Source organism: Rhodotorula graminis, assembly GCF_001329695.1.
Source record: "Rhodotorula graminis WP1 unplaced genomic scaffold RHOBAscaffold_8, whole genome shotgun sequence".
Lineage (NCBI taxonomy): Eukaryota > Fungi > Basidiomycota > Microbotryomycetes > Sporidiobolales > Sporidiobolaceae > Rhodotorula > Rhodotorula graminis.
The window spans coordinates 1,086,447-1,112,293 of NW_017264935.1; the positions used below are offsets into that span (position 1 = coordinate 1,086,447).

General features: G+C 67.4%; 7 protein-coding genes across 7 annotated transcripts; 4 read left to right on the forward strand and 3 right to left on the reverse strand.

The window, feature by feature from the left end:
• Window positions 1-407: 407 nt before the first annotated feature.
• Window positions 408-3,341, forward strand: RHOBADRAFT_54327 (uncharacterized protein; the record flags this gene model as incomplete). The annotated part of the gene is made up of 8 exons (XM_018417253.1): window positions 408-569; window positions 640-655; window positions 754-1,197; window positions 1,273-1,604; window positions 1,689-1,850; window positions 1,933-2,265; window positions 2,339-2,924; window positions 3,011-3,341. The coding sequence occupies 8 exons, from the start codon at window positions 408-410 to the stop codon at window positions 3,232-3,234; spliced, it is 2,259 nt and encodes a 752-aa protein (XP_018270568.1). The 3' UTR covers window positions 3,235-3,341.
• Window positions 3,342-3,462: 121 nt separating this feature from the next.
• RHOBADRAFT_65282 (uncharacterized protein) lies at window positions 3,463-4,584 on the forward strand. Its single transcript, XM_018418673.1, has 8 exons — window positions 3,463-3,535; window positions 3,607-3,639; window positions 3,795-3,902; window positions 3,969-4,011; window positions 4,080-4,144; window positions 4,218-4,226; window positions 4,327-4,354; window positions 4,426-4,584. The coding sequence occupies exons 1-8, from the start codon at window positions 3,500-3,502 to the stop codon at window positions 4,485-4,487; spliced, it is 384 nt and encodes a 127-aa protein (XP_018270569.1). The 5' UTR covers window positions 3,463-3,499; the 3' UTR covers window positions 4,488-4,584.
• A 287-nt stretch (window positions 4,585-4,871) lies between these two features.
• On the reverse strand, window positions 4,872-6,789 carry RHOBADRAFT_54329 (uncharacterized protein). Its single transcript, XM_018417254.1, has 5 exons — window positions 6,772-6,789; window positions 5,854-6,536; window positions 5,637-5,782; window positions 5,471-5,566; window positions 4,872-5,397 (listed from the first exon to the last, which is right to left on the reverse strand). Exons 2-5 carry the CDS (start codon window positions 6,497-6,499, stop codon window positions 4,921-4,923), a joined length of 1,365 nt encoding a protein of 454 aa, XP_018270570.1. The 5' UTR covers window positions 6,500-6,536; window positions 6,772-6,789; the 3' UTR covers window positions 4,872-4,920.
• A 707-nt stretch (window positions 6,790-7,496) lies between these two features.
• Window positions 7,497-9,588, forward strand: RHOBADRAFT_65284 (uncharacterized protein). The gene is made up of 10 exons (XM_018418674.1): window positions 7,497-7,620; window positions 7,690-7,838; window positions 7,914-7,944; window positions 8,014-8,248; window positions 8,323-8,439; window positions 8,513-8,592; window positions 8,656-8,835; window positions 8,910-9,142; window positions 9,223-9,392; window positions 9,461-9,588. Exons 1-10 carry the CDS (start codon window positions 7,505-7,507, stop codon window positions 9,479-9,481), a joined length of 1,332 nt encoding a protein of 443 aa, XP_018270571.1. The 5' UTR covers window positions 7,497-7,504; the 3' UTR covers window positions 9,482-9,588.
• Window positions 9,589-10,084: 496 nt separating this feature from the next.
• Window positions 10,085-20,576, forward strand: RHOBADRAFT_28081 (uncharacterized protein). Its single transcript, XM_018412814.1, has 17 exons — window positions 10,085-10,494; window positions 10,583-10,798; window positions 10,875-13,153; window positions 13,263-13,409; window positions 13,514-13,766; window positions 14,340-15,233; window positions 15,316-15,451; window positions 15,539-16,157; window positions 16,262-16,722; window positions 16,826-16,992; window positions 17,076-17,856; window positions 17,955-18,222; window positions 18,328-18,753; window positions 18,836-19,190; window positions 19,265-19,392; window positions 19,472-19,793; window positions 19,886-20,576. Exons 1-17 carry the CDS (start codon window positions 10,300-10,302, stop codon window positions 20,456-20,458), a joined length of 8,220 nt encoding a protein of 2,739 aa, XP_018270572.1. The 5' UTR covers window positions 10,085-10,299; the 3' UTR covers window positions 20,459-20,576.
• A 124-nt stretch (window positions 20,577-20,700) lies between these two features.
• RHOBADRAFT_54332 (uncharacterized protein) lies at window positions 20,701-22,637 on the reverse strand (the record flags this gene model as incomplete). The annotated part of the gene is made up of 9 exons (XM_018417255.1): window positions 20,701-21,362; window positions 21,436-21,499; window positions 21,567-21,578; window positions 21,662-21,770; window positions 21,844-22,060; window positions 22,134-22,188; window positions 22,270-22,485; window positions 22,559-22,566; window positions 22,628-22,637. 9 exons carry the CDS (start codon window positions 22,635-22,637, stop codon window positions 20,701-20,703), a joined length of 1,353 nt encoding a protein of 450 aa, XP_018270573.1.
• A 152-nt stretch (window positions 22,638-22,789) lies between these two features.
• Window positions 22,790-25,679, reverse strand: RHOBADRAFT_54333 (uncharacterized protein; the record flags this gene model as incomplete). Its single annotated transcript, XM_018417256.1, has 2 exons — window positions 22,790-25,338; window positions 25,664-25,679. The coding sequence occupies 2 exons, from the start codon at window positions 25,677-25,679 to the stop codon at window positions 22,907-22,909; spliced, it is 2,448 nt and encodes an 815-aa protein (XP_018270574.1). The 3' UTR covers window positions 22,790-22,906.
• Window positions 25,680-25,847: the final 168 nt, after the last annotated feature.

The following is a 25,847-nucleotide window of genomic DNA, read 5'->3' on the forward strand; positions in this document are numbered from 1 at the left end:
ACCTGGAGCGAAAGCCCATGCTGGTAACCAGAGCCGAGCGGAACAAGCCGGCGCGCGACGAGGAGGAGGAGGAGGAGAGGGTCGCCCTCGCCGCTCCGGTCAGGCCACCGCTCTTACACGGCTACAGTAGAGCTCGGAAGACCGGCACACACAGCCCGCAGAGCGCTGCGGGAGGAGGGCTCGCCGAGGGAGCGAGCAGACGATGTCAACCAGAGAGCCAGCTCCTCACCCTCCCACCAGCTCTGCACCGACACCCGGCCCCGCCAGAGCCAGCGCAGGGCACCTCAGTGCCCCCAGGGCCAGCCCCTCCGCCGCCCCCAGAGCCCACCCGACGCGCGCCGACACCTCCCCTCCCTCCTCCACCGCGCCCTCCCTCCCTCGCTCAACCCGCCCGCCAACACCCGGCCATGACGCACCCGGCACCGCCAGCGCCACAGCCAGGGCCCAGCCAGCCCAAGCAGAGCATGCTCAAGCGCATGGGCGGGCCGAGCGACCTCAAGGCCGGCGTCGGTCGTGGAGGAGCGCGCACCGCCGACGAGATCGCTCAAATCACCTACGACGAGTCCAAGGTGCGCCTGCAGTTCGCTCGCCTGGTCCAGTCTCTCCAACACGCGTCCTAACCTCTCTCGCGCTGCGCAGGATTCCACATTCTTCAGTGCGTCGAACCCCTCCTCAGTCGCCTGTGCTCGCGGCCAGCCGTCGTCGCACCTGCGGTCGACGCGAAACTGACTCGCCCTTGTTCGCCCGACGCAGAGGACCAGAAGCGCCGCGACGATGCCGTGCAGGTCAAGGTCGAGCGGCTCCAGGGCCACCTCGAGCGCGAGCTCCTCACGGCGAGCGGCGACGAGGAGGCCAGGGTCGACGCCATCATTGCCGAGCTCGAGCAGAAGCGCGACCTGTCGCGCGTCATTGCCCTCATCGACGCCGACATGTTCTACGGCGCGTGCCACGTCCGCAAGGACCCGTCGCTCAAGGGCAAGGCGTTCGGCGTCGGCGGCGGCATGCTCACGACGGCGAGCTACGAGGCCCGCGCCTACGGGTGCAGGTCGGCAATGCCGCTGTTTATCGCCAAGAAGCTCTGCCCGCACATCATCTCGCTCACCCTCGAGCCCGACCTGTACGTCCAGGCGTCGCGCGAGATCTTTGCCGTCCTCGCCAAGTACGGCACGATCGCGCCTGCGAGCCTCGACGAAGCCTGTGCGTCCCTCTTCTCCCTCCCTCTCTTCGAGCCGGCGCGTACCTCGAGCTCACCCTGTCGACCCACGCGCGCAGACGTCGACCTCACCAACTACTGCGCCAACGAGCGCGTCACGCCGACCGAGGCCATCACGCGCCTGCGCGCCGAGGTCGAGACGACGACGGGCCTGACCGTGTCAGCCGGCGTCTCGCCCAACAAGGCGCTGTCGAAAATCGCGGCCGACGTCAACAAGCCCGACGGGCAGTTCGTCATCGACCCGACGCGCGAGGCGTGCATGCAGTTCATCGAGAAGCAGCGCCTGCGCAAGTGCTACGGCATCGGTCGCGTCACCGAGACGCTCCTCAACGGGCTCGGGCTCGAGACGGTCGGCGACATCTTCCGGGACCGCGCCAAGCTGTACCTCGTCGTGCGTCCTCTCGTCCTCGACCTCTTCCCCCACCTCCTCCTTCACGCTCGACAAGGAACTGATTCCTCGCCGTCGCACCCGCAGAGGCACCACCTCGGCCAGTCGGCGACGTTCCGCTTCCTGTTGAGCCTGTGGCTCGGCCTCGGCTCGAACCGGGTCAAGCGCGCCAAGCGCGGCGACCGCAAGACGTACGGCGTCGAGAAGACGTTCCACGCGAGCTCCAACCCCGACAAGCTCGACGACATCGTGCGTCCCCTCGCCGCTTCCCTCTTTCTCTCTCTCCGTCGTGGCCGCGCCAGGACCCGCATCCTGACTCGCTCGTTTCCAGATCCGCCACGTCGCCAAGTCGCTCCACAAGGACCTCAAGCGCTCGGGCTTCTCGGGCCGCACCGTCACGCTCCGCATCAAGCACGCCAACTTCGAGTCGGTCACGCGCGCCAAGACGCAGGGCAAGAACATCTACGTGCACGAGTACAAGGACCTCGTCGAGCTCGGAATCGGGCTCCTCCACAAGGAGCGCGCCGACCGCGCCAAGGCGATCAAGGAGGGCCGGCCGGTCAAGGGCGGCAACAACCCGGTCCTCAACGTCCGCCTGCTCGGCCTGCGGGTTGGCAACCTGCGCGACGAGAGGGCGCTCGCCAAGACCAAGAAGCTCGACGGTGTGCGTCCCCTCTCTTTTGCTCTGTACGCCGTTGTCCTTCCGGCCTCGACACTGACCCGCTCTCCTCGTGCAGTACTTCACGCGCTCGCCCCGCCGCACGCCCGACAACGACCTCCAGAGCGACTCGGACGACGCAGACGTCAACCGCGAGGACGAGTTCGAGTCCGAGGACGACTACGACGACGACGACCCCGAGGCCGACCCGGGCAAGCGTGCGCTCAACGCCGTCATCCGCGAGGCGGCGCTCGACCCATTCGCCAACGAGGGCGAGGGCGAGGGCCAGGGCGGCGACAACAAGAAGGACAAGGGCGACGGCGCGGCGTTCGGCGGCGCGAGCGGCAGCAACAGCGGCAGCTGGATGTGCCTCGACGAGTACGACGAGGACGCCGACGACGAGGCGGGCGAGGTGCGCGGTCGGTTCGGCGTGCACCGCAAGGCGACTGCGAGCACCTCGTCAACGCGCCGCCGCCCGTCGCCGTCGAGCTCGTCGACGGTCAAGCAGGGCGCGTCGTCGCCGTCGTCGAACAAGCGCCGCTCGCCGTCGGTCGAGGACTTTGTCGGGCTCGGCGGCGACGCGCACACGGGCAAGAACAAGAAGGTCAAGCGCGAGCAGGACGAGGACGTCAAGCACTCGAGCGGCAGCAACGAGATGACCTGCCGTCCGTCCCTCTCTCTCTCTCTTTCTGTCCCCCTGAGTGCGCCGACTACGACGTCTGACTCCTCTCATTCGCTCCTCCGCATGCAGCCGTGTGCGACAAAGTCTATACGGGCAGCGTGGCGGCCATGACGGGCCATGTCGCGCAGCACCTGGTCGCCGAGGACGAGGTCGAGGTCAGGACCAAGGCCAAGGCCAAGGTCAAGAAGGAGCGGTCGCCGGTCAACATCTTCAGCGTCGCCGCCGGGAGCGGCAGCAGGAGGACCAAGGCGGCGGTCAAGGGCGAGAAGGGCCGCAAGGGGAAGAAGAAGTGAGGCGGGCTCGAGGAGGAGGAGGAGGTGCGGGCGAGGTCGCCTTTTTTCTGTGTCGTCTGTGTTGCTGTAGAACCGCTTGCCGCTTTGTCATGCTTCTTCGAGTCTCTCTCTTCGCTGCGGCAGTCGAGGGTGCGGCAAAGAGCACGCGCGAGAGTGGCCGAGGTGCGAAGTCGCCGTCGGCCGGACTTCGCCTTGGTCGCCCGAGTCGGCCAACCTCTCTTTCCTCCTCCACCTCACCTCGCGACTACCTACCACGCCCAGCACCATGTCGATCGCCGTGTCCGAGATCCCGTCCACCAAGGTGCGCACTCGCTCGCGCTCTCCCCTCGTCGAACGCGCTCGCTCACCGGCCTCCTCGTCCTCGCCGCGCAGCTCTTCGACCTCATCAAGGAGGGCCTCGAGGGGGTGCGTCCCACTCTCTCCTACTGTCCTACCCTCCACGACAGCGGCGCACAGCGACAGGGCGCTGACCGCAGCCGTTTCACGCCCATCCCGCCCCCACCTCGCCCGCCTCCTCGTCACGCCCGCGCTCCCCCTCGCCCACACTCGCCGGCCGCCAGATGAGCGACAAGGAGAAGAAGGACAACATCAAGAAGGTCAACGGCATCTTCGAGATGAACGTCAAGAGCGGCAGCAACGAGGCGACCTACACCATCGACCTGAAGAAGGTGCGCCCTCCTCCTCCTCGCCCAGTTTCCCCGTCGTTCCCGGCTAACCTCCCTACCGACACGCAGGAGGGCAAGGTGTACAAGGGCTCGGCCAAGCCCAAGGCGGATGGTGCGCCCGACTGCCTCGCCCCCCTCTCGCCCACGGAATCGTCGAACTAACCTTTGTCGCCCGTGCAGTCACCATCTCGCTCCAGGACGACGTCTTCCAGCAGCTCGCCGACGGCAAGATCAACGGGCAGAAGGTACGTCCCCCTCCCGTTCCCTCTTCTTGCGCATCATCGAAGCGCACACACTGACGCTCTCGCCGTTCGACAGGCCTTCATGGTGCGTCCTGCCCACCCGAAACCTCGCGCCGGCACACATCTTGCGTGCGAGGCGATAGTCGACTCGAGTTCTCGTCCTGACCCTTTTCTCGCGCTCGCAGTCCGGCAAGCTCAAGGTTCGCGGCAACAGTGCGTCCTCCCTCCCTCCCTGTCTTTGCCTCGCCGAGCATCACTGACTCGTTCTCTCTTCAACTTCGCAGTCATGCTCGCGACCAAGCTCGACACGGTCCTCAAGGGCGCGCAGAAGAAGGCCAACCTCTGAGCGCGTCGCTGTCGTCGACGGACTTTCGAACGAGAAGCCCTTCCTCCTCTGTCGGGCTCAAGCTGTGCAATGTACTCTTGTCTTTAGTACCCCGTTCTCCTGCTGTCCTGCCAGTCAAGAGAGTTGTCCGTCGCGAGAAGCTGCGAGCAGGCCACCGAGCGTGGCACGGTCCTCTCGGCTCGGCAGCCCTCGTCTCACGCTGCTCGCTCGACAGCGTTGAGCTCTAGCTGCATGGCTCTCCGAGGGCGCACGACCGAGAGAGAAAGGACGAAGGATGAGTGCAAGGGGGCGCTGAACGAGCGACAAAGACGAGGACGGGCGAGGGGGGGGGGGGTAACGAGGAGGCACAACGGCAGCCGCACGCGGCGCGCACGGCAGGGGGGAATAGGAGAGGGGATGCAGTCTACACGAGCCACCTCACGCAGCCGCTCAGCTACTTGCGTGCCCGCAGGCCCTCCCGCCTCGGTCGTGCCGCCGCACCCGTCGTCGCCGCCACCGCCGGGACCGCCTCCTTCTTCTCGCTCGCGGCCGGCGCCGGCTCGGCACCCTCGTCGCCCGACGAGCTCGCGCTCGACGACGATCCGCCGCTGCTGCTGCGCGCGCCGGCGAGGCCGAGCTCAGTCTCGCTTCCGAGGCCCGAGTCGACCCGCTTCATTTCGGGCGCGGCGACGCGTGCTGCCGCCGCGCGCAGCGACGACGACGGCGCGACGAGCGTCGGCGAGGGCGAGGGTGAGGGCGTCGCGATGTCGAGCTTGGGCGGTGCCGGGCCCGTCGCGAGCGGTGCGGGCGCCGACACGGTCGCGTGGTTGTTGGTGCGGCCCGAGAGGATGGCGACGAGCGGGTCGTCGTCCTTTTCCGGGACGCGGAACGAGCTGAACGCCTTGTCGGCCCACGTGAAGTACTGGCCGTACTGCGAGGTGAACGAGGAGGAGGGTCAGAGCGTGCTCGAGGAAGGAGAGAGGGAGGGACGAGCGACGACGCACGTTGCAGGTGAAATAGAGGTGGTGGAGCGTGTGGTGCGCCGGCCCGTTGATGTAGTGCTCGAGCGGGTGGCCGCACAGCATGTCCGAGTCGTGAATCTGCGCGGCAAGACGAGGGTCAGGGAGTCGCCCGAGGGAGGGGAGAGGAGGGCAGGGCCGAGAGACGCACAAAGATGGACCACAGGTTGACGAACGAGAACAGGCCGATGAACATGTACTTGTGGATCGGGAACATGTAGCACGCCATGTGGTACGGCACCGACTGGAAGTAGCCGTCGACCGGGTGGAACGCGTGCGAGGCGAACGGCGTCGGGACTGTGTGCGCGAGCCATGTCAGGGACCGCGCTCCTCGCCGCGCAAAGGAAAGAGAGAGAGAGAGGACGCACTGATCCACTTGTGGTGGGGCTTGTGCAGGCGCTTGTACAGGAACGGGAGGTGGAGCCACCGGTGGACCCAGTAGATGGCAAAGTCGGTGAACCACAGGAAGAGGGCGGCACTGAAGGCCATGTACAGCCACGGGAGGACGCCGCCCTTGTCGCCGAACGGGCCGTCGGCGATCGAGTCGTACAGCTGGCTGTGGCCGCGCACGTCGCCGACGAACCAGGGGAGGGTGAGGAGGTCGAGCATGGGGAACGCCTCGAGCGAGAAGGCGATCTCCTTGGCGACCTGGTTCTTGAGGAAGCGCGGGTGCTGCTCCATGCGCTTGTCGAAGATGAGGTAGTACGACCCGGTCGCGACCGAGAAGTACAGGACGAAGATGCCGACGTAGGTGATGCCGTACAGCGAGATGGCCTGCCGCAACATGTTGTCTCGCGGCAAGGACGACAGGCCGGGTACGGCGGCGAGGTAAGCCGTCACCGACGCGACGGCGTTGTGCGCCGACGACAGGTCGAGCGACGAGAGGGTCGGGGCCGAGGCGTTGAGCGCCGCCGAGATGCCGAGTTGCGGGGCGAACTTGGCGAGCGGGTTGTCGAGGTACGAGTAGAGCTTGTCGCCGACGTGCTCGTCGAAGAAGTCGAGGGCGATGTCCATGGCGCGAGGTCGAAGGGTTTGAGAAGGTGCCGACGAGCTGTGGACAGAGAACGTGAGCTCGCTGTGCTCGACTGGCCCGCACACATGCTCCCGAGTCTGGCGTCCCGACGTGCCATCCGATCCCGTCTGCAGGGGGCCCGCACGAAGGATGCCGAAGCTGGCGGTCCCTCTTCGCGAGGAGGGTCGAACGACGTCCACCTCGAGCCCGCCACCGCATGATCCGACTCGAGACACGGCCAGTCACTGCTGATCTGCTCGAAAGGGTGGCTCACCTGGTGAAGGAGCCGCTGGGAGGGCCGTGTGGCGAGGGCAGCGAGGCGCGTGCCGGTGAAAGATGGGGCGGCGGCGAGTGCGCCTGGCGGAGTGGAGCGAGTGGCCTGGGTCGGTTTGTGCGGATAGCGAGGTCGAGGGCCGGTGTGTGGGTGTGCAGGCGAGCGTACAGGGACGCTCTGCTGTGGTGAGAGAGAGAGAGCGGCGGGCAGTCCGACGCTCCTCCTCCGGGATGGTTCGACCGCACAACACCGCGCGACGTGGCTCTCGCTTCGCCTCTTTCCGGCCTCTGCCTCGAGCCCGTTGCAAGCCCGCCACCCGCCTTGGTCCTCGTCCCCCCGTCTCCCGCACAGCGCCCGTCTGAGAGCCACGGCCGCTCCTTCCGGCGCTCGCGTTCGAGCTCGCGCTTCCCGCTCGGCCCGCACACTGGCTCGAATCCGGGTCGAGAGCGTGCGTGTGCCCGCTTCAGCCGACCTGGGCGTTTGCTCTGTCCGTCGCCGGGCTCGAGACGAGAGTGAGAGCGCGCCGCGGACAAGCCGGCGGCACGAGCCGACCTCGCCCCCGCTCTGTCGGTGTCGCTCAGCAGCGCACAAATCCAGTGAAGAGATCGCGAGTACGAAACACGAAAGCAAAGCAGCGCGCAGTGGCAGGGTGGAGAGTCGAGAGGACACCGCCCGCGGCGAGCAACAGCTGCCTCATCTCTCGCCTCGTCCACCCGCTCGAGCTCGCGTTGCGATGGCCGACTCGCTGCCGTCGATCGACCACCTCGTCAAGACGAGCGCCAAGCGCGCCCACAGCCTGTTTGCCGCCGAGCAGGCCTTCGTCGTGACGGACGACGCCCAGTCGAGGAGGTGAGCCAGCACGCCCCGCCCCTCTGTGTGCAGCAGGGACAGCTAGTGACTCGAGTGGTTCCCACACAGCACCAAGATCCGTCTCGCGAGCAAGATCGACGCAGAGTACCGCAACGCCAAGGTCCTCCCCGCCGCCCTCCTCGCACAGCAGAAGGGCGGTGCCGGCCCTGCTCGCCCGGGCCCTGCGCCGGCAGCACCTGGCATGAAGATGATTGCAGGTGCGTCCCCTCCCCACTCCCTCACTGCCGCGCAGGCGAGCCGTCGCTCACCTCTCTCGTTGGTGGTGCTCGCAGGCCCGATGGCGCAGACGGTCGAGCAGCTCAGGTGCGCCTTGCCTGTTCCCCCATCCTCAGACTGCGCATCAGCTGACACTGGAGCTCTCGTCACGCACAGCTCTCAAGCCCTCACGACCACCGGCTCGGCGCCTGCCCCCGTCTCGCACGCCCAGCCGACCCTCCTCTCCCAATCCCTCATCCGCCGCCGCGAGGCCCGCCAGGTCAAGCCCGACTACCACGCCAACTGGAAGCTCACTCGCGTCATCTCGGGCCACCTCGGCTGGGTGCGGGCAGTCGCTGTCGAGCCGGGCAACAAGTGGTTCGCGACGGGTGCGGGCGACCGGGTCATCAAGGTGCGCCCGTCTCGCGCCCTCTCTTTCCCCTGCCCACGCACGCGCACAGCGACCTGACTCGACGTGACCCGCAGATCTGGGACTTGGCGTCGGGCGAGCTCAAGCTGTCGCTCACGGGCCACATCTCGACCGTGCGCGGCCTCGCCGTCTCGTCGCGGCATCCCTACCTCTTCTCGTGTGGCGAGGACAAAGTGCGTCTTCGCTCCCTTGTCTCCCTCTCTCTCTGGTCGACTGTGCGACTGACTTTGACGAGTGCGCCCGCAGATGGTCAAGTGCTGGGACTTGGAGACGAACAAGGTCATTCGGCATTACCACGGCCACCTTTCGGGCGTCTACTCTCTCGCGTGCGTCCCTATCTGTCCCTCTCTCTCCCTCATCCATGAACAGACCAACTCCTTCTCGAGCAGGCTGCACCCGACGCTCGACGTCCTCGTCACGGCCGGTCGCGACGCGTCGGCGCGAGTGTGGGACATGCGGACAAAGTCGCAGGTGCACATCCTCACGGGCCACACGGCCACCATCTCGGACGTCCAGTGCCAGGAGAGCGACCCGCAGGTCATCACGGGCTCGATGGACTCGACCGTTCGGTGCGTCCTCGCGCTCCCTCCCCTCTCCCTCGAGCCGGTCCTGACTCTCGCCCGCCTCGGCCGTCTCCCTACAGCCTGTGGGACCTCGCCGCCGGCAAGACGATGACGACCCTGACGCACCACCACAAGTCGGTGCGCTCGATCGCGATCCACCCGACCGAGTACTCGTTCGCGTCGGCGTCGGCCGGCGGGAACAACATCAAGAAGTGGGCCTGCCCGAACGGCACGTTCGTCCACAACTTCAGCGGCCACGACGCCATCATCAACAGCGTGTCGGTCAACCACGACGGCGTCTTCTTCTCTGGCGGTCCGTCCCTCGTTCCTCCTCCTTCTCTCCTGCTCTCGTCCGCCGACGACAGGAGCTGACTCGCTTTCTTTCCCCTGCAGGCGACAATGGCTCGATGACGTGGTGGGACTACAAGACGGGCCTGCCGTTCCAGACCGAGCAGGACAAGCCGCAGCCGGGCTCGCTCGACGCCGAGAGCGGCATCTTCTGCTCGACGTTCGACCAGACGGGCACCCGTCTGATCGTCGGGAATGCGGACAAGACGATCAAGGTACGTCAATCCTGTCCCTGGCGGTCTCTCGGGCGTTCAGGGGACTCACCGTACCTCTCGGCACGCAGGTCTACTCGGAGCAGTCGTGAGGAGGAGCAGGAGGGGGCGTCCCTCGCCGACTCGGGCTCGAGCGGGGCTGTACTTTGAGGTGAATGTGCGCAGGTGTCCATGCAGTGTACGCTGTGCCAGTTCTGCGTCGTCGTCGTCGTTGCGAGGAGAGGGACTGCGAGAGGAGCGAGAAGCGCTCTGTGCAGCGGCTCTTTCCTGTTTTGCTTTTCTCGCGCCGCTCTCACTTTCTACCGATGTTTCGAGAGCACATGAACGACGGCGAAGAGCGGCGGAACGGTAGCCTGCGCGAGGAGAGCAAGTCGGGCGAGAGCGGAGAGCGCGAGGAGGAGAAGCGAAATGCGACCCTCTCCTTGCGGTGCCCGACTGGCTAGATTGCGGCAGCTACGTACTGAGAAGCTCGGAATGGCTCAGGAACCAGAACGAAGCGCTGGTGAGAGCGAGAGGCGCTGCTGCTCCGGTTGGCCGCGGCGGCGTGGACGCTCGCGCTCCTCCCACCACCCGCACCCGCTCTTCTTCTCCCTCTTAGCCTCGCCAAGGGCTGTCGTGGGCTTAGTTGCAGTATCTGTGCCCTCCCTACCGCCTTCCGCCGCCTCTAGCAGCTCTGTGAGTCTCCCGCTCCTCATCAGTCCACAAACCCAACACCCTCGTACCTCGTCGACCACCCGCTCGGGAGGCCTATCGCAGCAGGGATAGGCTCCTGCATGGTGAAGGACCACCCTGCGCATGCGCGCGACGTCCCGGGACGAGGACTGACTCTGCTCGCGCCCCCTCCCCGTCGCACAGCCCCGCTCAACCTCTTCCTCCCGCCCACCACCTTCCCCCGAGTACACCACCCACCATGGCGGCCGACCTTCCGCTCGCGCTGAGCATCAGCTTCGCGCCCGAGTCGTCGACCATCTCGATGACGCTCTTCAACCAGCCCGAGGCGTCCAAGCCGGCCCTCCCGCTCGAGTTCAAGTACCAGTACAACCCGTCGACGCCGTACGCGCCCATCCACGAGGTCACCGACGACCGCAATGCCCGCATCAAGCAGGTACGCCGCCGCCTTTCACTGCACCCGCGCCCAAGTCTGAACCTCGAGGGCTAACCTCCCCACCCCATCCTCTTGCCTCTTCCCGCAGCACTACTGGGACCTGTGGAACCTGTCGGACGACAAGACGCAGGCGTTCAACCAGCTCAAGGTGTCGGACTCGTTCGAGGGCGAGCTCGTCGAGATCAACGCCGACGACATCGAGTCGTTCTGCCGCGTCGTCGGCATCGACGGCGAGGCGTACAAGCAGACGTACAAGGCCGGCATGGAGGTCCCGCTCGACTTTGCCATCAAGCTCAGCTGGAAGGTGCGTCGCCGCTGTCTCCTCGTCGCCGTGCCCAAGCCGAGCCCGTCCTGACCCTTCCCTCTTCCCCAACCCGCAGAGCATCATGAAGCCGATCTTCCCGTCCGAGGTCGACGGCGACCTGCTCAAGCTCGTCCACCTGTCGAACGGCTTCCGCGTCCTCCCCGGCGCGCCGACGCTCAAGGTCGGCGACGTCGTCACGACCTCGTCGCGCATCGACTCGATCACCAACTCGGACACGGGCAAGACGGTGTCGGTCCGCGGTACGGTCTACCTGTGCTCGACGGCCGACGCCAAGGGCAAGGACAACGCGACGGCCGACCGCGTCCCGATCATCGAGGTCTCGTCGTCGTTCTTCTACCGCGGCAAGTTCAACGACTTTGCCCAGACGTTCTCGCGCATCGAGCACCCGACCTACGCCGTCCCGCTCAAGACGCCCGAGAGCATCGCCGTCCTCATCTCGAAGGAGTGGTTCCAGTGGGACGACGACTCGAAGCCGCCCAAGGCCGGTACGACGCTCGAGTTCCGCGTCGAGTCCAACTACGTGTGGGCCGACAAGACGTCGTACGCGACGGCGACGTGCACCGGCGGCGCCTACATCATCACGCCCGAGCTCAAGCTCGCCGTCAAGGTGGCCACGATCGACTTCTCGTCCGAGGGCGAGGGCGTCATCAAGGGCAACCCGGTCCTCGAGTACCTCAAGCGCCACGGCACCCCGCTCGAGCAGCCCATCATGCTCGAGAACGGCGGCTACTCGCTCACGGCGCCCGGCCAGTGCGTCTTCACGACGCCGGCGTCCAACCTCGACTACTCGTTGACCTCGGGCGACACGAACCCGATCCACACGAACCCGTACTTTGCGTCGCTCGCGTCGCTCCCGGGCACCATCACGCACGGCATGCACTCGTCGGCGCGCACGCGCAAGTACGTCGAGCAGGTCGTCGCCGACAACGTCGGCGCGCGCGTGCGCAAGTACGAGGTCGGCTTCACGGCCATGTGCCTCCCGTCGCGCAAGATGGAGGTCCGCCTCAAGCACATCGGCATGACGACCGGCGGCGAGCGCCTCATCAAGGTCGAGACGGTCGACGTCGAGGCCGGCAACGTCGTCCTGTCGGGCACGGCCGAGGTCGCCCAGGCGCCGACCGCGTACGTGTTCACCGGCCAGGGCTCGCAGGAGCCCGGCATGGGCATGGAGCTGTACAACTCGTCGCCCGTCGCGCGCGCCGTCTGGGACGAGGCCGACCGCCACCTCGGCGAGGTGTACGGCTTCTCGATCCTCGAGATCGTGCGCACCAACCCCAAGGAGAAGACGGTCCACTTCGGCGGCCTCAAGGGCCAGGCGACGCGCCAGAAGTACATGGACATGACCTACACGACGACCGACACGGACGGCAACGTCAAGACGCTCCCCCTCTTTGGCGACATCGACCTGCGCACGTCGCGCTACACGTTTTCGTCGCCGACCGGCCTCCTGTACGCGACCCAGTTCGCCCAGATCGCGCTCGTCGTCACCGAGAAGGCGGCGTTCGAGGACATGCGCGCCAAGGGCCTCGTCCAGCACGATTGCGCGTTCGCCGGCCACTCGCTCGGCGAGTACTCGGCCCTCGCGTCCATCGCCGACATCCTGCCCATCTCGGCCCTCGTCGACGTCGTCTTCTACCGCGGCATCACGATGCAGCGCGCCGTCGAGCGCGACTCGCTCAACCGTTCGAGCTACGGCATGGTCGCCGTCAACCCGAGCCGCATCGGCAAGTCGTTCGGCGATGCCGCCCTGCGCGAGGTCGTCGACACGATCGCGCGCCGCGGCAACATCCTCATCGAGGTCGTCAACTACAACGTCGAGGGTCAGCAATACGTCGTCGCCGGCCACCTCGTCGCGCTCCAGTCGCTCACCAACGTCCTCAACTTCCTCAAGATCCAGAAGATCGACCTCGTCAAGCTCACCGAGACCATGTCGCTCGAGCAGGTCAAGGAGCACCTGTGCGACATCGTCGACGAGTGCGTCGAGAAGGCGCGCGAGCTCCAGGCCAAGACGGGCTTCATCACGCTCGAGCGCGGGTTCGCCACGATCCCGCTCCCCGGCATCGACGTGCCGTTCCACTCGCGCTACCTGTGGGCCGGCGTCATGCCTTTCCGCACCTACCTGTCGAAGAAGGTCAACCCGGCCCACTTCAACGCCGACCTCCTCGTCGGGCGCTACATCCCCAACCTGACGGCCGTCCCGTACGAGGTCTCCAAGGAGTACGCCGAGCGCATCCACGCCCAGACGAGCTCGCCCCGCCTCAACAAGATCCTCAAGGCGTGGGACGAGGAGAGCTGGGGCGCGCCCGAGAACCGCAACAAGCTCGGCTACGCCATGTGCGTCCCCTCTTCCTCCCTCTCCCCCTCCCTCTTCCTCCTCTCTCAGTTGTCGATGAGCTTGTGCGTCAGTGAGCGTGTCCCTGACCCCTCTCGTGCTCGTGCGCAGCCTCATCGAGCTCCTGTCGTACCAATTCGCGTCGCCGGTCCGCTGGATCGAGACGCAGGACATTCTCTTCAAGGAGTTCAAGTTCGAGCGTCTCGTCGAGCTCGGCCCGTCGCCGACCCTCACGGGCATGGCCACCCGCACCCAGAAGTGCGTCGCGCCTCTCCCTCTCTCTCCCTCCCTCCCTGCCTCGCACGGACCCTCTCTTTCTCTCGAGCACGTCGCTGACTGTCTCCTCGCCCACCGCCTCGCAGGCTCAAGTACGACGCCCACGACTCGGCCCTCGGCGTCAAGCGCGTCATCTACTGCATCGCCAAGAACCAGAAGGAGATCTACTACCTCCACGACGACGTCGCCGGCGGTGACGACGCTCCCGCTCCCGCCGCCGCCGCGCCGGCTGCGCCCGCCCCGAGGGCCGCCCCGGTCGCCGCTGCGCCTCCTCCGCCTGCGCCTGTCGCCGCCGCCGCCGGCCCGGCCGCGTCGGTCGCCGACGAGCCGCTCAAGGCCGTCGACACGCTGCGCCTCATCATCGCGCAGAAGCTCAAGAAGCAGATTCCGGACGTCCCGCTCGGCAAGTCGATCAAGGACCTCGTCGGCGGCAAGTCGACGCTCCAGAACGAGATCCTCGGCGACCTCCAGGGCGAGTTCGCCTCGGCGCCCGAGAAGGGCGAGGAGATGCCGCTCGCCGAGCTCGGTGCGGCGCTCCAGCAGGGCTACCCGGGCAAGCTCGGCAAGTACACGACGGGCCTCGTGTCGCGCATGGTCGGCTCCAAGATGCCCGGCGGGTTCGGCCTGTCGGCGGTCCAGGGCCACCTCGCCAAGTCGTTCGGTCTCGGCGCCGGCCGCATCGACGGCGTCCTCCTGTTCGCGACGACGCAGGAGCCCGCCAAGCGCCTCGGCAACGAGGGCGAGGCCAAGGGCTGGGTCGACACGGTCGCCCAGGGCTACGCCTCGTTCGCCGGCATCTCGCTCTCGTCGGGCGGTGGCGCCGCCGCCGCGCCGCAGATGTCGTTCGCCGCCCCTGTCGGCGGTGGCGGCGGCGGAGGAGCGCCCGCCGCCGTCCCCGACGAGCCGCTCAAGGCCGTCGACACGCTCCGGGCCATCATCGCGCAGAAGCTCAAGAAGCAGATTCCGGACGTCCCGCTCGGCAAGTCGATCAAGGACCTCGTCGGCGGCAAGTCGACGCTCCAGAACGAGATCCTCGGCGACCTCCAGGGCGAGTTCTCGTCGGCCCCGGAGAAGGGCGAGGAGCTCCCGCTCTCCGAGCTCGGCGCCGCGCTCAACCAGGGCTACCCCGGCACGCTCGGCAAGTACACGACGGGCCTCGTGTCGCGCATGGTCGGCGCCAAGATGCCCGGCGGGTTCGGCCTCGCCGCCGTCAAGGGCCACCTCAACAAGGCGCACGGCCTCGGGCCCGGCCGCACCGACGGCGCGCTCCTCGTCGCGCTCACCAAGGAGCCCGAGAAGCGTCTCGGCAGCGAGGCCGAGGCCAAGACGTGGCTCGACGGCGTCGCGGCGGCGTACGCCTCGCAGGCCGGCGTGTCGCTCGGCGCGGCCGGCGGCGGCGGCGGCGGCGGCGGCATGATGGGCGGCATGATGGTCGACACCGAGGCGCTCGACAAGCTCCAGGCCAAGCAGGACACGTTCGTCGAGCAGCAGGTCGAGGTCTTCCTGCGCTACCTCGGCAAGGACTCGCGCGACGGCCACCGCCTCGCCGACCTCCAGAAGGCCGAGGTCGCCGCGCTCCAGAGCCAGCTCGACGCCATCTCGCGCGAGCACGGCGAGGCGTACGTCCAGGGCATCCAGCCCGTCTTTACGCCGCTCAAGGCGCGCCACTTCAACTCGTCGTGGAACTGGGTCCGCCAAGACGCCCTCACCATGTGGATGGACATCCTCTTTGGCCGCCTCACGACCGTCGACCGCGACATCACGGCGCGCTGCCTCGTCATCATGAACCGCGCCGACCCGGCCCTGGTGCGTCCCTCTCTCCCCCTTTCCGACGCCGCCTTTCTTTCGACGTCGACTGACCTTCTCTCGCCTCGTCTCTCTCTCGCAGATCGACTACATGCAGTACACGATCGACAACTGCCCGACTGAGCGCGGCGAGAAGTACGTCCTCGCCAAGCAGTTCGGCCAGACGCTCCTCGACAACTGCCGCGAGATGATCGGCCAGGCGCCGCTGTACAAGGACGGTGCGTCTCTCTCTCCTTTTCACTCGTCGAGCGGCGGTGCGTCTCGCAGCGACGAGGCACTGACTCTGGCCCCTCCCTCGCGGACAGTCACCTTCCCGACCGCGCCCAAGACGAGCATCTCGGCCAAGGGCGACATCATCGTCGAGGAGGTCAACCGCGAGGGCGTGTCGCGCCTCGAGAAGTACGTCGCCGAGATGGCGGCCGGCTCCAAGGTGACGGTCCAGAGCGTCAACCTCGACAAGGTCCAGGAGCAGGTCGAGAAGCTGTACAAGCTCGTCAAGTCGCAGCCGCAGATCTCGAAGCAGCACATGACGTCGATCAAGTCGTTGTACGCCGAGGTCGTCCGTGGTCTCGGCAAGGACGCGCCGCCGCCGTCGGCGCACAAGATTGGCGGCCGCACCCGTCGCCCGTCGAGCCAGTTCCTGCGCCCGGCCGCCGTCCCCGACGCGACCTTCCTCCCCGAGGACAAGCTGCCGCTCCTGCACCTCAAGCGCAAGATCGGCCACGAGTGGCAGTACTCGAGCAAGCTCACGTCGCTGTACCTCGACATCCTCAAGGAGATCGCGACGTCGGGCGTCACGTTCGAGCACAAGAACGCCCTCATGACGGGCGTCGGCAAGGGCTCGATCGGCATCGAGATCGTCAAGGGCCTGCTCGCTGGCGGTGCGCGCGTCGTGATCACGACCTCGCGCTACTCGCGCTCGACGTGCGTCCCGCTCCCTCTCCCTCTCTCTCTTTCTCTCTCCCTCGCACGGACCTTCCCTCCGGTCCGAACCCTCTCCTGACCCTCCCTCTCTCATGCGCCCACAGCGTCGAGTACTACCAGGCCATCTACCAGGAGTGCGGCTCCAAGGGCTCGTCCCTCACGGTCGTCCCGTTCAACCAGGGCTCGAAGCAGGACGTCGAGGCCCTCATCGACTACATCTACAGCAAGGACAAAGGTCTCGGCATGGACCTCGACTACATCCTCCCGTTCGCCGCCCTGCCCGAGAACGGTCGCGAGATCGACGGCATCGACGACCGCTCCGAGCTCGCGCACCGCATCATGCTCACCAACCTGCTGCGCCTCCTCGGCGCCGTCAAGAGCAAGAAGGCGGCCCTCAAGCTCACGACGCGCCCGACCGAGGTCGTCCTCCCGCTGTCGCCCAACCACGGCTTGTTCGGCAACGACGGCCTGTACTCCGAGTCCAAGATCTCGCTCGAGACGCTCTTCAACCGCTGGAGCTCCGAGTCGTGGGGCGAGTACCTGTGCATCGCCGGCGCCGTCATCGGTGCGTCCTCGTCCCCCCTTTCCACTCTCCCTCGAGGTCGTCCCCTCGCCGTCGTCCGAACCTGAACCTGACCACGTGGTCTTCCTCTCGTCCTCGTCCACAGGTTGGACTCGCGGCACGGGCCTCATGAACGCGACCAACTCGGTCGCCGAGGGCATCGAGGCGCAGGGCTGCCGCACGTTCTCGGCCAAGGAGATGGCGTTCAACATCCTCGGCCTCATGCACCCGCTCGTGTTCGACGTCGCGCAGATTGAGCCCGTCTGGGCAGACGTGCGTCCCGCTCTCTCGCTCTCTCTCTCTGTGTCCCTCTGTCACGGACACGTCACTTACGTCGCCCCCCTGTGCGCCCGCAGCTCAACGGCGGCATGGACCGGCTCCCGGACCTCGCCAACCTCACGACCGACATCCGCACCAAGCTCAACCTCACGGCCTCGACCCGTCGCGCCATCGCCAAGGACAACGCGATCGACTACAAGGTGCAGCACGGCCCCCAGGCCGAGCAGATCCACCAGCAGATCACGGTCGCGCCGCGCGCCAACTTCTCGCTCCCGTTCCCCGAGCTCAAGCCGGTCGACGCCTCGTCCGAGCTGGCCAAGCTGCGCGGCCTGATCGACCTCGACAAGGTCGTCGTCATGACGGGCTACGCCGAGGTCGGCCCGTTCGGCTCGTCGCGCACGCGGTGGGAGATGGAGGCGAACGGCACCTTCTCGATCCAGGGCACGCTCGAGCTCGCGTACGTCATGGGCCTTATCAAGCACTTCGACGGGCGCCTCAAGAGCGGCGCGCTGTACGTCGGCTGGGTCGACGCCAAGACGAACGAGCCGCTCGACGACAAGGACGTCAAGGCCGCCTACGAGAAGCACATCCTCGCCCACACGGGCATCCGCCTCATCGAGCCCGAGCTGTTCGGCGGCTACGACCCCAAGAAGAAGGGTTTCACGCAGGAGATCGAGATCCAGCACGACCTCGAGGCGATCGAGGCGAGCGAGGAGGACGCGGCACGGTTCAAGCGCGAGCACGGCGCCATGGTCGACGTGTACGAGGACGAGGGCAAGTCGTTCGTCAAGTTCAAGAAGGGCGCCAAGCTCCACATCCCCAAGGCCGTCGTCTTTGACCGCGTCGTCGCAGGCCAGAGTGCGTCCCTCGCTCTCTCTCTCTCCCTCCCTCTCTTTCTGCGGCCCCTCGTCAGACTCGTTACTGACGTGCTCCTCGTCGTCGTCGTCTGCTCGCAGTCCCGACCGGCTGGTCGCACAAGGCGTTCGGCATCCCGGACGACATCGCGTCGCAGGTCGACCGCACCGCTCTCTGGGCCCTCGTCTCGGTGTCCGAGGCGCTCGTCATGGCCGGCATCACCGACCCGTACGAGCTGTACAAGTACGTGCACCCGAGCGAGGTCGGCTCGTCGCTCGGCTCGGGCATGGGCGGCATCACGTCCATCTCGAAGATGTTCCGCGACCGTCGCGAGGAGAAGGACGTCCAGAAGGACATCCTCCAGGAGACGTGCGTCCACCTCTCTCTCTCTCTTTCCTCGAGACGTGCCGTCGAGGCGAGGGCCCATCCGTTTACTGACTCGCTCGCCCTCGTTGCGCTCGTTCCCCCTCGCAGCTTCATCAACACGGTCGCCGGCTGGGTCAACCTGCTCCTCCTGTCGTCGTCGGGCCCGATCAAGATCCCGGTCGGCGCGTGCGCCACCGCGCTCCAGTCGGTCGAGATCGCGTGCGACACCATCCTGAGCGGCAAGGCCAAGATCATGATCGCTGGCGGCTACGACGACTTCTCCGAGGAGGGCTCGTACGAGTTCGCCAACATGAAGGCGACGTCCAACAGCGAGACCGAGTTCGCCGCCGGCCGCGAGCCGAACGAGATGTCGCGCCCGACGACGAGCACCCGTGCCGGCTTCATGGAGTCGATGGGCTGCGGCGCCCAGGTCCTCATGTCGGCGCAGACCGCCATCTCGATGGGCGCGACCATCTACGGCATCGTCGCCTACACGGCCACCGCGACCGACAAGGCCGGTCGCTCGATCCCTGCGTGCGTCGGCATCGTCTCCCTTCTCTTCCCCTCTCCTCTTCCTCGCCGTCCCTGACTCGCTCTTCCTCTTTGCCTCTCACAGTCCGGGTCGCGGCGTCATGGGCACCGCTCGCGAGGTCAAGTCCAAGTACCCGTCGCCCATCCTCGACGTCACGTACCGCCGCCGCCAGCTCGAGTTCCGCCGTCACCAGATCTCGCAGTGGTTCGAGAACGAGACTCAGCTCCTCAAGATGGAGGTCGACTCTCGCGCCGGCGAGGAGCTCCCCAAGGACTTCGTCGGCGAGCGCTTCGCCGCCATCGAGCGCGAGGCCAAGCGCCAGGAGTCCGAGGCCCTCAACACGTACGGCATGCTCGCCGGCTCGGACCCGTCGATCGCGCCCATGCGCCGCGCTCTCGCCGTCTGGGGCCTCACGATCGACGACGTCGGCGTCGCTTCGGTACGCCCATCTCTCCCTTCTCTCCTCGAGTCGTCGTGGTCGAGCAGCGTCCTGACGTCCTCACCTTCTCGCAGTTCCACGGCACGTCGACTGTCGCCAACGACAAGAACGAGTCGAACGCGTACAACGAGCAGTTCAAGCACCTCGGTCGCGCCAAGGGCAACGCCGTGCCCGTCATCGCGCAAAAGTGGCTCACCGGCCAGTGCGTCGCCTCGTTCTCTCGCTCTCTCCTTCGCCGTGGACGTGTCCCTGACCTCATCTCCCTCTCCTTCCTCTCGCAGCCCCAAGGGTGGCGCCGCCGCCTGGATGCTCAACGGCATCGCGCAGTGCATCCTGAGCGGCCTCGTGCCGGGCAACCGCAACGCCGACAACGTCGGCGAGGAGCTGCGCGCCTTCGAGTACCTCCTGTACCCGTCCAAGTCGATCCAGACCGACGGCATCAAGGCCGGCCTCCTCACGTCGTTCGGCTTCGGCCAGGTCGGCGGCCAGGCGCTCATCATCCACCCGAGCTACCTCATCGGCTCGCTCGAGCCCGAGCAGTTCGCGGCGTACAAGGACAAGAACGACGTCCGCCGCAAGGCCTCGTACCGCCGCTTCAACGACGTAAGTCCCAGCTTCTCTCTCTCTCTCTCTCTCTCTACGAGGTCTCGTGGTCGCAGCCGACTCACGTCCTTCTTTCCTTCCTCGCCTCGCAGTTCATGTCGATCGGCAAGCTCGTCGTCATCAAGGACGGCTCGCCCTTCTCGGCCGAGCAGGAGAACCCGACGCTCCTCAACCCGCTCGTGCGCGCCGTCGAGGACGGCAAGGGCTCGTTCACGATGCCCAAGGTCTTCCCGACCGCGCTCGCGGCGGCCAAGTCGACCAACGCCGACATCGCCCACAAGCTCATCACGACCGCCACCGACGCCGTGCACGGCGTCGGCACCGACGTCGAGCTCATCAGCGCCCTCCCGATGAGCGAGTCGTTCATCTCGCGCAACTTTACCGAGGGCGAGATCGCCTACTGCCAGGCCGCCGCCGACCCTCGCGCGTCGTTCGCCGCTCGCTGGAGCTCGAAGGAGGCCGTCTTCAAGAGCCTCAAGACGCAGAGCAAGGGCGCCGGCGCGTCGCTCAAGGACGTCGAGGTCGTCTCGACGCCGACCGGCCCGCAGGTCGAGCTCCACGGCGAGGTCAAGGCCATCGCCGACAAGGCCGGCATCAAGAGCTTCGAGCTCAGCATGTCGCACAGCGACGACACGGCCGTCGCCGTCGTCATCGCTCGCTCGTAGACGAGAGCAGGAGCGTAGAAGATCGAATAGAGGAGGCGAGAGGAGACGAGGGGGAGGAGGAGGACGAGGGGTTCTGGCTTAGTCGTTCTGGAACCGCAGCTTTCTGTTCGATGCATCGCGCCGCTCTCGCTCTCAGTGTGAGAGAAGAACGAGAGAGAAAGCGACTCTGCTCAATTCTCAAGCGACCCTGTCGACCTTCTCGACCGCGACCTTCTCAAGCCCAGCCTTTTCCTCTCGCGTCACTACTCCTGCTTGAGCGCGTCCTCCCACTCGTCCTCGACCTTGACCGACGCCTTGCCCTTCTTCTGCGCGGGCGCCCACTTGCCCCTCGCCTCGAGCGCCGCCTTGCGCTCGGGCCTCGAGCCCCACGAGGAGGACGACGACGCCGGGGCAGGCGCGCCAAAGTCGAGGACCTTGAGATCGAGCGGCGCGGCGCCGCCGGCGCCGTCGAGCACGTCGTCGTCGCTCTCGCCCTCGTGCGACGACGAGTGAAAGTCCATCTTGGGCGCCTTGCGCTTCTCGGCTTTGCCGCCCTTGAGAGTCGGCGACGACGGGAGCTTGCGCTTCTTGGCCGCCGGACGCTTGACGGGCGGCGTCACGTCGTCGTCGGACGTGCACGGCGTCATCTCGGACGAGCTCGAGCGCTTGACCCTGCTCGAGCTCGAGGCGGCGCCCGCGGCCGTAGTCGCGCTCGGGGTCGAACCAGGCGCGACGACGATGTCGCCGTTCTCGTCGAGCTTGAGCGGCGGCTGCGTGCTGCCCGTCGTGCCGTCGGGGACGTAGACGTAATCGAGGTCGACCGGGACCTCGGGCGGCGGGCGCGACAGCGGCGAGATGTTCGTCGCCGGGCCGTGCGAGATGAAGCGCTCCTTGGCGGCGGTGAGCTCGTCGCGAGTCATGAAGGCTGCGTGAGGAGAGTAGTCAGTGCGTGATCTCGATGTGCGGGACGAGGAGGAAGAAGAAGTGCGAGGACGCACCGAGCGTGCCGTACAAGGACGGAGCGATCTTGGACGCGTGCTGGCCCGTGATTTGCAGAACACTCTGCGACAGGGAAAGGAGCTTATCAGATATCGTCGTACAGCGAGAGAAAGAGAGAGAAGAGGCGCACCATGGCGTCGGTCTGCGCGAGGAAGAGAGGGCGAGTGAGCGACCTGTCTCGAGGCAAATCGCTCGGAAAAGAGAAAGACCCTGAGGCGGACGCACCTTGAACGCGGACGGCGCATAGCCGCAGCACTCGACGAGCACCCTGTCGACCGCCTCGACCACCGTGACATCGTACGCGTCCTCGACGTAGACCGACGGGATCCAGGGCCTGTCCAGACAAAGGTTTTCGTGAGCGACACACGCGCCAGGAAGGCGACGCAGGGAGAAAGGGGAAGACGCACATGTTGTCGTTCTGCCGGTCGGACGTGACGCGAGCGTAGACGGCACCGGCGGCGGCGAGGCGGCCACCACGGCTTGCGAGCTCCTCGACGACGCGGCGCCACGCCGAGTCGATGTCGTCCTCGTCGAGGTAGGCCATCCACGCGCCGCCGACGATGCCGTGCTTGCGCGCGAGGATGGCGAGATAGTGCTTGAACTTGGCGTGCTCCCTCTCGCGGACTGTGAGGGAAGAGGGAGAGGATGAGCCCGTTGGCTCCATGCGATCGAGGCGAGAAAATGAGAGTGGACGCACGCTGCTTCTGCGACGTCGTGCCGTTCTTCTTGCTGCCGCGAATCGGAGCGTGATCCTGCGTCGTGCCGAGGAACAGTGAGCCGCTCGTGTCGCCGGAGAGAGTCGCTCGGCGGCGGTTCTGGAAGGGAGGACGCACGGCGATGATTTTGCACTCCCTGTTCATGGCCGACTCGAAGCGCATGGCGTCGGTCTTGAAGTCGTCAAACTCGCCGCTGAAGACGTCGACGCCGGCGGGCTCGTCGACCTGGTCGTCGCGCTCGCACGAGAAGAAGCGCGGCGAGCGCAGGCCATGGCTCGGCGTGAAGTCGGAGAGGAACTTGTCGACCTCGGCCTGCGTGGATGGCCCGGTGAGCTGTTGCGAGGGGAGAGAGAGAGGTGAGCGATGAGGCGGGGAAAGAGGGAGATGAGGCCGCGAGGTGGCTCACGAGAGCGACTGCAGGGCGTGGGGGCTCGTCAGTAGGGCTACTGAGGGTGTAGAAGTGGGCTGGACGCACCCTTGACCATCTCGAGTGTGTCGCGGCGAGTCGAGGTGAGGACGAGGAGCGAGAAGAGCGACGAGGACGACGAAGGCCCGACGTTCGTCCCGCCGGACTCTCCGCGGACCCGGGCAGCCAGGAGCAAGGTCGCAGCGTGCACCGACACACGCAGTACAAGGACTGGGAGAAGATCCGGCTGCGAGACGGCGCGAGAGATCGAGCGAGGAAGCGACTCGCGCACAGACCGCCGACGCTCGGCTCGCCTCGACAACCTCGCGCTTGCACCTGCACGCCGTGCTACGTGCCGCCACCTCTCTGCCTCGCTCTCCAGCCCTCCTTGCGCCGCTCCTTGCGCCGCCGCAGGTCCTCCCGCCGAGCGCGCGCCGCCTCCTCCCTCAACACCTTGCGCAGGACCCGGCCGAGGTCCTCCCGCCCTCGGTGCTCGAGCCCGCGCGCAAACAGCTTGAGCTCGCGCTCGCGACTTTGACGCCATGCGTCGGGGTCGAGGGTGCGGGTTGCGGGCGAGGCGAGCGCGGCGGCGACGGCCTTGGCGGCGACGGCGTCGTGATCTGGACCGGCGGCGGCGGCGACGAGAACGAGCGGCGCGAGGTCGATGCCGAGTCGGGCACGGACGAGGACGGCGAGCTTGGCCGTGTCGTACTCGCGCCGCCAGCGAACCGCGTCCTTGAGGACGAGGTGGTCGAGCTCGGCCTGCCAGGGCACGACCCGCTCGTCGCCGTCCCGCTTGGCCGCCGCCGCCGCTGCCGCCACCGCCTCGCCATCGCCCGCCGTACACGACGACGCCGCGAGCTTCCTGCTCCACTCGCGCGCCGTGTCCCGCACGCGCCGCATCTGCGCCTTGCCGCCGCCGCGCCTCGCCGTCCGCTCGACGACGACGTCGCGCTCGCCGTGCGCGCCGACGACCTCGACGCGGCGCACCTTGATGTCCTCGCGGCGCATCTCGCGCTCGACGAGGAGCGCCGCCGTGCGCGCGTGCGGCGCGATCCCGTCCTCGCGCTCCATGCGCGAGACGAGCTTGTGCACCATGCCGGTCGGCGCATGCGTCGCGCAGACCGACAGGTAGGCGTGCCACAGGCGGTCGAGGGGCACCTTGGTGGACGACAGGAGGCGGGCGCGGCGGAAGGCGGTGGTCGCGAGGCGGACTCGAGTCGACGAGGTGGCGTCGTCTGTGCTCGGGCGGGCGAGGGCGGCAAAGTACAGCTCGCAAAGGTGGATCGTCGGCTCGAGTATCGGGTGCGCATGCAGGGTGCTCCAGGCGTGGCGTACGAGCGTCGTGTCGGGCGACTTGAGGAGCGCCTCGCAGTGCGCGAGCGAGAGCCCGCTCGACGGGATGGCGTCGAACAGGCGCCGAGCATCGCTCGTGTTGCCGGAGCGCAGGAGGTGCCGCAACGCGCCGATGACCATCGAGCCCTCGAGGAGCTTGTGCTGCGCCGGCGACTGGAGCAGCGCGACGACGACGTCCGTGACGAGCGGCGCGACGAGCGCCGGGTCGACCTTGAACTCGCGCTGCAGCCGCCGTATGGCCACCTCGACGTCGCGCACCTGCTGCAGCGAGACGGTCTCGAGCTGCTCGATGGCGACAACGAGCCTGCTGGCCCACCGCGACACGCGCTCGACGTCGTGCCGGCCGAGGTCGTTCTGGGCGAGGTGCTTGATCGCGTTGAGGACGACTGTGAGGCGCAGCTCGGGGTGAAGGTCCGGGTGAACGACGAGCGCCTCGAGCAGGTCGACGCGGCGTGCGCGGTTAACGGCGCTGGCGAACGCCTTGAGGAGCCCGCGCGTAGGCGTGTAGCCGTCGGCGAGCACGCGCTTCGAGACGAGGTTGAGGATGTGGCGGTCGGTCGTGGACGACAGGTTCGACGGGAAGAAGAAGCGGTTCTCCTCGGTGCGGGTTGGCGGGTACAGGAGGGCCAAGAAGGCGCCGAGGATGCTTGCCTCGAGGCGGTCGGGCGCGGCAGCGGCGTCAGGCTGAAGCCGTGACGCCTCGTACGCCCGCCAGGCCCACAGGCCGAGCACGGGCCGCGCCAGGCTGTACCTCGAGGGCGAGTGCGCCTCGAGGGATCGGGCCTCGGGCTCGACCGGCGCCTCGAAGCCGACAAAATGGAGGACCGACGCGACCGTCTGGGCGCTGACGGGCGCCTGCGCCGTGTCGAGACGGCCGAGCAGCTTCGTCAGGTGACGAAGCTGGCCTTCGCGCCACGCGTGCGGGTCGACGTCGACGCCGGTCGCCTCGGGCACCGTGCACACTGTGACGAGCAGGTCGAGCGCCTGCAGCTCGTCGACGCGGTCCTCGGCATGTTGCCGCTCGCGCTCAGCCGTCTCGTGCGCGGTACTGCGCTGCGCCTGGTCCGGCGCGGGCACCTTGCGGCGCGCGAGGAGGCCGAGGGCACTGGCGCCGAGGAAGAGGGCGTGGAGGAGGAAGGGCGTGAGGAGGCCGTCGCGAGCGGCGCGCGGTTCTGGGTCGAGGCGGATAAGGGGAGGAGGGATGGGCGGGTGCTGGTTGTCGTCGTCTGCGCTCGACGCGGATCGGGCACGAAGGACGATGTCGGCCGCCGAGGAGGACGGGGAGGCGGCGAGGGCGGTGCGGGCACGCCCTAGCGCGAGAGGGAGCTCGCGAGCGACGTCGATGGCGTGTGCGTCTTGCCGAGCGGATGCGGGTCGGGCGTCGAGCGGTGGTCGGGCAGGGAAGGGGTCGTCGAGGCGGACAGCTGTGAGGAAGGAGGATGGGTCAGTCGGACGACGGCGTGAAGAGGCAGAGGGGTGGGCGGACCGCTTGTAGATGCCACTGGAGCATGCACGGGCGCGCTCGACAGCGAACCCTGCCCTCGCCAGCTTCCTCCAACTTGAGCCCGTCTCGACGAGCTGGCCCGGTGCTCGTCTTCCCACGAGACAGGGCGGTCGGCCGGTGCTTCTTGCCGCCTCCTGGGTAGCGCGTGTCGCTCTGGCGTGGTGGACACGGCTCGGCGAGGGGCTGGTGGTCGAGGAGCCGGCGCAAGGCGGAGAGATGGCGCGAGGAAGGGGAGGAGGAGCGACCGTCCCGCGAGCGCATCGAGCGCGGCTCTGCGCGACATCGAGAGGCGTGTAGCAAGCCCGGGTGCTGTCCTCGAGTGCACGCGAGGCGGTGGGGGGCGTTGGTGTGAGCTGCTCCTCCTCGCGCCGAGCCGCTCGCCTCTCTGCTTCCTTCGCCTCACTCGCCCCTCGGCGACTGCTCAGAGTC